Here is a 12007-nt window from a genome sequence, read left to right on the forward strand (position 1 = left end):
ACATCTCCAGTAATATAAAGTGTAGTAGAATTGAATTAAATGTGTTTATAAAAGGCCACATTTTTCCTCTTGCAAAGAAAGAAGAAATGTATCTGATATAGCCTATAGCCTAGGCCTCTTCGGCTATACTGGTTCAGCCATGCACTGAGCAGTCTTTTTAGCAAACAGTGATTGAGTTACAGTATATTACTAGCCTAAATTATGACTATCCAATCTACTCATCACATTACAAATAGTAGGCTATCTTACAGTAGTCTGCAAATGGCTGGAAATGCGACGATGCATGGAATGCTTCATTATAAAGGGCTGTTTTCATGGTGAAAATTAGCTTCCCCAAACTTCAATTAGAGTTGTTAGCATAATAACAGTCATTTTTATATAATGCAACACTATTTGACCATATTGTTATTGTTATTGTCTTCATCATTTATAGTAATAGTAGTTTGTAATGTTGGTGGTAGCTAGGCAGTCACAGTAAAAATGTCATTTCTGTTTGTCAATGGCACACTTGCTATGAGTTTTAACTGCAGCCTGTTGTAATGTCGCTAAGATGTCAACAGTTTCCCTTTCCTATCAGACGCTACTGAGCGGTGCTGTTGCTATCTTTAGCACCATTCTATTTTCAGAGCAGGCAGAGAGGCGGCAATACAACTCTACACACTCCGAGCACAACTTGAAATATCATCAAGCCTGGGAAAACCTTGTCAGTCCTAGCCTGTGTCACTTTGCCATAGTCTATTGTCACTAGGAACAAGTTTGAGGTAGAGGAACCTCAGAATGAGATGGAGGCCTCCAGAAGCCAGGGACTCGAAAGAGCTGCCGAAGCCCAAAGTGAGAGCCCCAAGCTGGGGGAGGGAGCACAGCAGGCAGGCTCTCTGAGGGTAAGGTTGGAAGGGAGCGTTTTAACTGTGGACCGGGCTTTGCTGGAGCAGTGCAGCGAGTACTTCCGTGCCCTCTTCCGGTCTGGCATGAGGGAGAGCCAGGAGGAAGAGCTGCATCTGAAAGGAGGAGTGCATGCACGGGGTTTCCTGATTGCTTTGGCAGTGTGCAGGGGCGAGAAACTTTCTCTACAGGACCCAGAAGAACTAATAGAGGCCGTAGAATGTGCTGCATTTCTCCAGGTGGCGTCACTGTCCCAGCATCTCTGCGATATCATTGACTCTGACAACTGCCTCCTGCTCTACCACGCAGCGGCCATCTTTGGTCTACCCAACCTGTTCCACTGTGCTGCCCTGTTCCTCTGCGACGCCTATAGTGACCTAAAGGGGGAGGCAAGCACTCTACCTGAGGAGTTGGTACTGTATGCAGAGTCTTTGTCGCCAGCATCTTTCGTCGCTTTGGGAACCCACTCACCCTCTATGGAGCTGCTGAAGGACTCCTTTAGGACTGTGTGTTACCTGGACGAGGTGGAGGGAGAGTGGAGGCACCTAACAGACCTCCCCACCCACGCCAGCACCTCCATGGCGGGCATCGCCGTCCTGGACAACCGGCTGTATGTGGTGGGGGGTATTTACGGCTATGGCAAAGGCACGGTGGACGGCGGCTTCTGCTACGACCCAGGGACGAGTACGTGGAGCGTGCTTCCTGGACCCCAACAGCCCCGTGCCGACTTCACCCTTCTGGGGCACGAGGGGAAGTTGTACGCCATCGGCGGTGAACACCAGAAAAGAACCATGTCCTCCGCCGAGGCTTATGATGTAGCCAGAGGAGAATGGGCGTTTGTGCAGTCCGCACCACGGCCTGTGGCAGCAGTGGCATGCGCCATCGCACGAAGGCGGATGTTTGTGTGTTTCTGGAGGCCACCAGACACCACGGATATCTACGAGTACATCCCGGCGAAGGACAAGTGGATGTTAGCCACCACGATGATAAGGCCACAGAGCTACGGACACTGTATGGTGGCCCACAGGGACAATTTGTATGTGATGCGCAATGGGCCCTCGGACGACTTCCTACGCTGCCTCATGGACCGTTACAACATCTCCACGAGACAGTGGACCGCTATACCAGGAAGTTACATCAACACTAAGGGAGCACTGTTTACCGCCATGGTCAGGGGTGACTCTGTGTTCACGGTCAAACACATGCTAACTCTGGAGTATACCATTGCTGAGGACACATGGAAACCCCGTAGGGAGACGAAGAAAGGCTTTCCCAAGAGTGGCTCACTATGGACATGCTTACTGAGGCTTCCCAAGGCTGGCCTGTAATGATGTACACTGATAGAGCTGTACTACGGTGCTTGGGGTCCTTCTTTTTTAATGAGAGAAAACAAGCATAGAATATTGTACTAGAAAACAAGTATAGAATATTGTACTAGAAAACAAGTATAGAATGGTGTACTAGAAAACAAGTATGGAATGGTGTACTAGAAAACAAGTATAGAATATTGTACTAGAAAACAAGTATAGAATGTTGTGCTCAAAAGTATGCATATTAAAGAGAAAATTAATAGAATTCATTCAGTCTAGTCAAATTACAAATCAGAACCACAGGTGCTGCATCTGTATGAATATGCAGTATATTACAGCAATATTCCATTAGTGTTTCTCTGCACAGTACACACACACACACACACACACACACACACACACACACACACACACACACACACACACACACACACACACACACACACACACACACTCCATGGAAGCTATCCATCCACCAAAACAGCTCCTAAATCACAGCAGCAGCAACTGTTGCTAATCAGAAACCGTGTTCTGTCTGTCTGTCTGTCTGTCTGTCTGTCTGTCTGTCTGTCTGTCTGTCTGTCTGTCTGTCTGTCTGTCTGTCTGTGAGTCTTATATAACAGGAGCCAAACAGCAGGAGTGTATTACCACTACACGTCAACAGACACGTCACATAACCTCAGACAGACATACCTGCAACTGTACATGTCCCCTCTACACACACACACACACACAGAACTCTCAACAGACAATGTTCAAAGCTTCAAAATCTCCCTTATAAAGCGTGGTTATCAGTCGTGGTTTCATCAACATACACCTCCACACCAGTGGAGGCTCCTCAGAGGAGGAAGAGGAGGACCATCCTCCTCAGAGATTTTCAGAAAAAGAAAAATAGAAAAACACATCCTTTAAACTATCTACTATACTAAATATATTCACATATTGATTAAAACACACTGTTTTGCAATGCAGGTGTCACGCCCTGACCTTAGAGAGACGTTTTATTTCTCTATTTGGTTAGGTCAGGGTGTGATTTGGGTGGCCGAGTTTTTTGGCCGAGTGTGGTTCCCAATCAGAGGCAGCTGTCTGTCGTTGTCTCTGATTGGGAATCATACTTAGGCAGCCTTTTTCCCACCTAATGTTGTGGGTAAATATGTATTTTCTGTGTGTGTTTGTGCGCCACGGTTGCGCCACGTTCGGTTTCTGTTTACCGTTTTTTTTTTTTGTGAAAGTTTCACTTTATTAAAATATGTGGAATTATATGCACGCTGCGCCTTGGCTTATCTTGGACAGGGAGTTTGAAGACAGTGATCGTGACCACAGGTCTACAGTAGCCTCAGCAGCACTCTGTAGTGTAGTCCTCCTCTGGGTAGAATAACTTCAACACAAAACCTAGGAGGCTTATGATTCTCATCCCCTTCCATAGACTTACACAGTAATTATGACAACTTCCGGAGGACAACCTTGAATCTATCAGAGCTCTTGAAGCATGAACTGACATATTGTGCACCAATCAACGGATCAGAGAATTAATCTAGTACTGAAAGTATAAGCTACAGCTAGCTAGCACTGCAGTGCATAAAATGTGGTAGGTAGTTGATTCAAAGAGAGAGAGAGAAAGACAATAGTTGAACTGGTGTAACTGCTAAACTGATTGCTGCTGACTACAGCATGATTGTAGCGGGTTTAATAACATGTTAATTCTAGTAGCTATGTTGACTATGACATGACAAGTCTGTAGGCCTTGTGTAACGGTTAGCAGTCATGATATGAAGGTTTGGCTTGGAAAGGTTTTCTCGCCTGATGTGTTGTGCACCGAAGTCCACAAGCAAAGGGAAAAGGTGAGAGGAGAGAACATAGATAGATGTGAGAAGGAAATATATATACAACGAGCAGTTTGTGCAGTATGTGTCTGGTATGAAAGTGAACTCTTGTTTGCGTGTGATCAGGGATGTATTTATTGCTCTGATTCTGTGGAAAAACATTTCTTAAATGGAAGAAAACGGAACGGTGATAAACATACCTGAATTTGTCCAATAGAAACTCTCTGTTGGACTAATGATTACACTCTTGATCGGCTAGATGCAGGAAAGAATGTGCAAGGCGGTATTGAATGTGTCACTGTCTGTCACCTTGATTACTCAAAATTCTCCCGACCTTGTAGCAACCTCATGATGGGTATAGGGCTAATTCTAGCATGTAGTATCCTAAACCTATCCATGTTACATTGAGCTGGGTGAATGGAATATGAATGGAAGTCATCCAATATGCTGTAATAGAAATAAGGCCATGCTCATTCAAAAAATGATCATCCTACATCCTACCTCATCTTAAACGGCAACGACCGCCATTGCTCCACACACATAAACAAGTAGCTAACACAGTGATGCCCCCCGCCCCCCTCACACACACACACTCCCTCCCTCACCACATCTATGATCTGCAGCAGAGTCATTCCCAGCTCCACCAGAAGAGGAGAGGAGTCGTTGATCACTGGTCTCTCCAGACGATTGTAGTTGGCCATCAGCTCCTTGTACAGTCTGCGCTGGTGCTCCCCCTGTAGGGACCCTGGGGTACAGCAAGGAAACAAGTCAGCGTGCATGTTAGGGAGAGAAAATGTCTCTTCTGTAGCTATTATTCCCTCAGTCAGTTAGCTGGGAGGGAGGGGGTCAGTGGTGATTAAGATAATGTGTTTGCTGGCCCAGCTCTCATCCTCTTATCTCTTATCTCTTCTCTCTTCTCTCATGCTTTCCTCCCTCTCTCCCACTGATCCTATTAAGATCCAGCATTAAAGCTGAGGCCAGGGGAGAGAAGCTACACCACTGGTCAGTTAAGGACGAGGGACATTAAACACACAGGAATCACAGTTGTGTTAGTCTAGGGCCAACTGGCACCAGAACAGACTGTTCCTTAATTGATCCTAAAAGTGGGTTTGTTCAGAGCTACGACTAAACAGATGCATGACCTAAATGTGTTCTCTTCATATGCAAGGAAGAAAAGAATACATAAATGTTCACACAGTGGTTACAAGAAAATATTCAGTCCAGTCCTAAAAAGGGTTCCAAAAGGGTTATTCGGCTGTCCCCATAGGAGAACACTTTTTGGCCCCAGGTAGAACCATTTTTGGTTCCAGGTAGAACCCTTTTGGGTTAAATGTGGAACCCTTTTGGGTTAGATGTAGAACCCTCTTTGGAAAGGGTTTTACATAAAACCCAAAAGGGTTCTACCTGCAACAAAAAAGGGTTCTTCAAAGGGTTCTCTTTTGGGGACAACTGAAGAACCCTTTTAGGTTCTAGATAGCACTATTTTTCTAAGTATATAGCCACTGTTATGGGTTGGTTCATAGAGGACTGTGTAGAATACAGATAGAGACAAGCAGACGTAGTCTACAGTACATGTTGGTTTGGGATTCAAACATCTCGCCCCATTGCACAGCCAACCCCAGACGGAGCGAACTGTGGAAGACAAGCACCGCTGTTCACATCATTCACAGGAATACACACAGACACAGACACACACACAGACACAGACACACACACCCACACACACACACACACACAAAGACGCACACACACTCAGTCATATACATACACACCACTGACAGTCTCATATGCATATAAAAGAGAAACAGAGAAAACAAGCAGGGTTAGCAAGGGAATGCAGGGAGAAAGGTACAGTGCATGGAAAAGTGCAAGAATAGAGAAAGAAAGAAGATGGAGACGTATCTCTGTAACAGCGTGTTGCTGATGAGGTCCATTAGGGCCATAATGTGGTGAGTTATAGCAGGACAGGACTCTACTGGAGGTCAGAAAGAGAGAGAGAGAAAGAATGAGAAAGGAAGAGAGAAAGGGAGAGATGTATCTCTGTAACAGCGTGTTGCTGACGAGGTCCATTAGGGCCATAATGAGGTGAGTTATAGCTGGTCATGACTCTACTGGAGGTCAGAGAAAGAGAGAGAGGAGAGAGGAGAAGGAGAGAGAGAGAGGAGAAGAAGAGAGAGCGAGAGGATAAACCTGAATGCTGCAGCACTTAGCCACTTATTAATCTATAGACATTAATCTATACAACACACGTGTACTGTATTAAAACATATATAGTACTGTCACGGATCCCTCCGGAACTTTCATTACGCACACCTGTCCCTTATTCCCACTGATTGTATTTGTATATATATGCCCTTTGGTTTCCATTGGGCGGCCGATTATTGTATGTCCGTTGGTGCGTGTAAGTACCTGTGCTGTGTGTTTTGGCTTTCGTGCTCTTGTGGATCGTGCAGATGATTACGGGTTTCGTCCCATGTGTTAATCATTGTGTGCGTGTGTTATTTATTCAAGGTACTCCTCGCTCTTTTGTTTGGGTTTCAATCCTGTGTTTTTGTATAGTGCTTGTTTGGTCTTCGACCCGAGGCCTTACGCCAGAATCTCTTCATACCAATGTGACAAGTACATACATACAATGCATTCGGAAAGTATTCAGACCACTTCTCTTTTTACACTTTTTGTTACGTTGCAGCCCTATTCTAAAATAAATCCTTACCCTTCAAAGCTAAAACAGGTTAAGACATTTTTGCAAATTTATGAAAAATAATAACAAACATAACAACCTTATTTACATAAGTATTTAGACTTTCTGCTATGAGACTGGACATTGAGTTCAGGTGCATCCTGTTTCCATTGATCATCCTTGAGATGTTTCTACAACTTGATTGGAGTCCACCTGTGGTAAAAAAAACTTATTTTTTTATTTTACCTTTATTTTACCAGGCAAGTCAGTTAAGAAAAAATTCTTATTTTCAATGACGGCCTAGGAACAGTGGGTTAACTGCCTGTTCAGGGGCAGAACGACAGATTTGTGCCTTGTCAGCTCGGGGATTCGAACTTGCAACCTTTCGATTACTAGTCCAACGCTCTAACCACTAGGCTACCCTGCCGTAAATTAAATTGATTGGACATTATTTGGGAAGGCACACACCTGTCTATATAAGGTCCCACAGTTTACAGTGCATGTCAGAGCAAAAACCAAGCCATGAGGTCGAAGGAATTGTCCGTAGAGCTCAGAGACAGGATTGTGTCGAGGCACAGATCTGGGGAAGGGTAGCGAAATATTTCTGCAGCATTGAAGGTCCCCAAGAACACAGTGGACTCCATCATTCTTAAATGGAAGAAGTGTGGTACCATCAAGACTCTTCCTAGAGCTGGCTGCCAGGCCAAACTGAGCAATCGGGGGAGAAGGGCCTTGGTCAGGGAGGTGACCAAGAACCCGATGGTCACTCTGACAAAGCTCTAGAGTGCCTCTGTGGAGATGGGAGAACCTTCCAGAAGGACAACCATCTCTGCAGTACTCCACCAAGCAGGCCTTTATGGTAGAGTGGCCAGACGGAAGCCACTACTCAGTAAAAGGCACATGATAGCCTGCTTGGAGTTTGCCAAAAGGCACCTAAGGACTCTCATACCATAAGAAACAAGATTCTCTGGTCTGATGAAACCAAGATTGAACACTTTGGCCTGAGTGCCAAGCATCACGTCTGGGGGAAAACTGGCACCATCCTTACGGTGAAGCATGGTGGTGGCAGCATGCTGTGGGGATGTTTTTTAGGAGCAGGGACTGGGAGACGAGTCAATATTGAGGGAAAGATGAATGGAGCAAAGTACAGAGGGATCCTTGATGAAAACCTGCTCCAGAGCATTCAGGACTTCAGACTCGGGCGAAGCTTCACCTTCCAACTGGACAACGACCCTAAGCACACAACCAAGACAACACAGGAGTGACTTCTGGACAAGTCTCTGAATGTCCATTAATAGCCCAGCCAGAGCCCGGACTTGAACCCAATTTAACATCTCTGGAGAGACCTAGAAATAGCTCTGCTATAGCTGGGCTATCCATATTCACATCAATGCATACAACGTGTGTACTTATATACAGTAACTATCAACAATACAGCACCCAATGTATAACACATAGGCCTATGGGTTCTGAAAAGGTGTTGAGATGTCATCTACATACTGTACATCCACATTTGTCCTCAATAGACATCAATGTATCTGCATGTCACCTGCACGCTCTGCAGCCTTGCAGAAACTAGAGCCTTCACTTTGCCTCTTTCATGTTTTACTCCTCTCTGATATACAAAGTGGGGAATGTATACACTAGAGGTGTATCGGCATGGCCGATTAATTAGGGCCGATTTCAAGTTTTCATAACAATTGGTAATCAGCCTTTTTGGATGCTGATTATGGCCGATTATGTTGCATTCCTTGAGGAGACTGCATGGCAGGCTGACCACCTGTTACATAAGTGCAGCAAGGAACCAAGGTAAGTTGCTAGCTAGTATTAAACTTATCTTATAAAAAACAATCAATCTTAACATAATCACTAGTTAACTACACATGGTTGACGATATTACTAGTTTAACTAGCTTGTCCTGTGTTGCAAATAATCAATGCGGTGCCTGTTAATTTATCATCAAATCACATACCTTCTGTGCTATGCAATCTGGTTTCAGAGCTGGTAATGGGTGCACCTCAGCCACGCTCAAGGTCCTAAACGATATCATAACCACCATCGATAAGAGAGATTACTGTGAAGCCGTATTCATCAACCTGGCTAAGGCTTTTGACTCTGTCAATCACATTCTTATTGGCAGACTTAACAGCCTTGGTTTCTCAAATGATTGCCTGGCTTGGTTCACCAACTACTTCTCTGATAGAGTTCAGTGTGTCAAATCGGAGGGCCTGTTGTTCGGATATCTGGCAGTCTCTATGGGTGTGCCACAGGGTTCAATTCTCGGGACGACTCTTTTCTCTGTATACATCAATGATGTCGCTCTTGCTGCTGGTGATTCTTTGATCCACCTCTACGCAGGCGACACCATTCTATATACCTCTGGCCCTTCTTTGGACATTGTGTTAACTAACCTCCAGACGAGCTTCAATGCCATACAACTCTTCTCACCACTGCGACCTGTACGCTATCGTTGGCTGGCCCTCGCTTCATACTCTTCGCCAAACCCACTGGCTCCAGGTCATCTACAAATCCCTGCTAGGTAAAGCCCCGCCTTATCTCAGCTCACTGGTCACCATAGCAGCACCCACCCGTAGCACGCGCTCCAGCAGGTATATCTCACTGGTCACCCCCAAAGCCAATTCTTCCTTTGGCTGCCTCTCCTTCCTGCTGCCAATGACTGGAACGAACTGCAAAAATCACTGATGCTGGAGACTCTTACCCCCTCACTAGCTTTAAGCACCAGCTGTCAGAGCAGCTCTGCACCTGTACATAGCTCATCTAATCTACCTCATGCCCATACTATAGTTATTTATTTATCTTGCTCCTTTGCACCCAGGTATCTCTACTTGCACAGTCATCTTCTGCACATTCTACCATTCCAGTGTTTAATTGCTATATTGTAATTCCTTCACCACCATGGCCTATTTATTGCCTTACCTCTCTTATCCTACTTCATTTGAAAATGCTGTATATAAACTTTTCTACTGTATTATTGATTGTATGTTTGTTTATTCCATGTGTAACTCTGTGTTGTTGTATGTGTCGAAATGCTTCGCTTTATCTTGGCCAGGTCGCAGTTGTAAATGAGAACTTGTTCTCAACTAGTCTACCATGTTAAATAAAGGTGGAATAAAAAAAATAAAAAATAAAAAACTTTGCCAAAAGGGTGATGATTTAACAAAAGCGCAATAACAAACAAAAAAACAATTGTTGCACGAATGTACCTAACCATAAACATCAATGCCTTTCTTAAAATCAATACACAGAAGTATATTTTTTTAAACCTGCATATTTAGTGAAAATAAATTTATGTTAGCAGGCAATATTAAACTAGGGAAATTGTGTCACTTCTCTTGCATTCATTGCACGCAGAGTCAGGGTATATGCAACAGTTTGGGCCGCCTGGCTCGTTGCAAACTAATTTGACAAAATGTTACATAATTATGACATAACAATGAAGGTTGTGCAATGTAACAGCAATATTTAGACGTAGGGTTGCCACCCGTTCGATAAAATACGGAACGGTTCCGTATTTCACTGAAAGAATAAACATTTTGTTTTTTAAATTATAGTTTCCATATTTGACCATATTAATGACCAAAGGCTTGTATTTCTGTGTTTATTATATTATAATTAAGTCTATGATTTGATATTTGATTGAGTGGTGGTAGGCAGCAGCAGGCTCTTGAGCATTCATTCAAACTTTACTGCATTTGCCAGCCACTCTTAGCAATGCTTGATTCACAGCACCTATCAACACCTGAGTTTAGGCTGGCAAAACTAAATGTGCCTATTAGAATATCCAATAGTCAAAGGTATATGAAATGCAAATGGTATAGAGAGAAATAGTCGATGCGTCATAATTCCTATAATAACTACAACCTAAAACTTCTTAACTGGGAATATTGAAGAACTGGGAATATTGAACAACCAGCTTTCACACTGTGTTTTTGCATTATTTAAACCAAATTGAGCATGTTTCATTATTTATTTGAGACCTAATAGATTTGATTTATGTATTAATTCAAATAAAAGTGTTCATTGTTCATTCAGTATTGTTGTAATTGTCATTATTACAAAGATATATATATAAATAAATAAATAAATAGGCCGATTAATCGTTATCGGCTTTTTTTGGCCCTCCAATAACCGGTATCGGCGTTGAAAAATCATAATCGGTCAACCTCTAATATACACACACCTAAATTTATAAGGTGAATGATGACAGATTAAAAACACACTCTGTCTGCGTCCAAAATGGCTGTAACGGCGTTCTTCGTTTGTTGAATGAGAGTCGGACCGAAATGCAGCGTGTTGGTTACTCATGTTTTTTAATGAAGAAAAAACGGAACTATACATGAAATAACTAATAAATACAAAACAACAAAACGGAACGTGAAACCTAATTTCAGCCTATCTGGTGAAACTACACAGAGACAGGAACAATCACCCACGAAATACACAGTGAAACCCAGGCTACCTAAATACGGTTCCCCATCAGAGACAACAAGAATCACCTGACTCTGATTGAGAACCGCCTCAGGCAGCCAAACCTAAACTAAACACATCCCTAATCAACCACAATCCCAATGCCTACAAAAACCCCAATACGACAACACAATAACATAAACCCATGTCACACCCTGGCCTGACCAACTAATTATCTAAAACACAAAATACTAAGACCAAGGCATGACAATGGCACCCTAGCTATTCCTTATATAATGCGCTACTTTTGATCAGAGCCCTTTGTTTGTTTATGGAGTCACCATGGGCCCTGGTAAAAAAAACAGTGCACTATATAGGGAATAGGGCACCATTTGAGACGCAAGCTCTCGCACTCCAAGCTCTCACAGAGGAAAGCCTTGTGAAGATGTGGTTAAATGACTTACAGGCTGGGATGTGGTATCTAATGAAACATGTTACACAAACTTGAACTCCCAAACAAAATATCAGCATGGTGTAACACAGCTTACAACAGGACTTGGTAAGACTACTCTATAAGCTTGTTTTCTTTAAAGAGCCATGAGAAGCAGAGAGGCTGAGGCTTCATCTAGCAGACGCTGCATGGTACTCAATCAAACACAGAGATGAAAGGAAGAAACACAGAAAGTCATGTCTCAGATAACATCTGTGAGGATCTCTCTCTGCATCTTCTCCATCTCTCCATTGTTTACCTCACCCCCGCTCTCTCACCATCTCCCTCTTTCTCTTCATCTCTCCCTCTCCATCCCCCAATAAAACAGTGTGATAACATAAGCTACTCATTAAAGCTCTTCTGTTACATGACTGCCGGGAGGATTGTAGCGCCT

General features: G+C 43.6%; 2 protein-coding genes across 2 annotated transcripts in view; one reads left to right on the plus strand and one right to left on the minus strand.

Moving 5' to 3' along the window:
* Positions 1-12007, minus strand: part of LOC135526393 (neuronal acetylcholine receptor subunit alpha-7-like) — a 96609-nt gene that overhangs the window by 56714 nt on the left and 27888 nt on the right. The window contains exon 2 of the mRNA XM_064954737.1: positions 4621-4760. Coding sequence (XP_064810809.1) covers positions 4621-4760 — 140 coding nt within the window. The remainder of the gene's footprint in view (positions 1-4620; positions 4761-12007) is intronic.
* LOC135526859 (kelch repeat and BTB domain-containing protein 13) lies at positions 783-2210 on the plus strand. The gene has a single exon (XM_064955530.1). It carries the CDS (start codon positions 783-785, stop codon positions 2208-2210), a length of 1428 nt encoding a protein of 475 aa, XP_064811602.1.

This window comes from Oncorhynchus masou, chromosome 32, assembly GCF_036934945.1.
Source record: "Oncorhynchus masou masou isolate Uvic2021 chromosome 32, UVic_Omas_1.1, whole genome shotgun sequence".
NCBI lineage: Eukaryota > Metazoa > Chordata > Actinopteri > Salmoniformes > Salmonidae > Oncorhynchus > Oncorhynchus masou.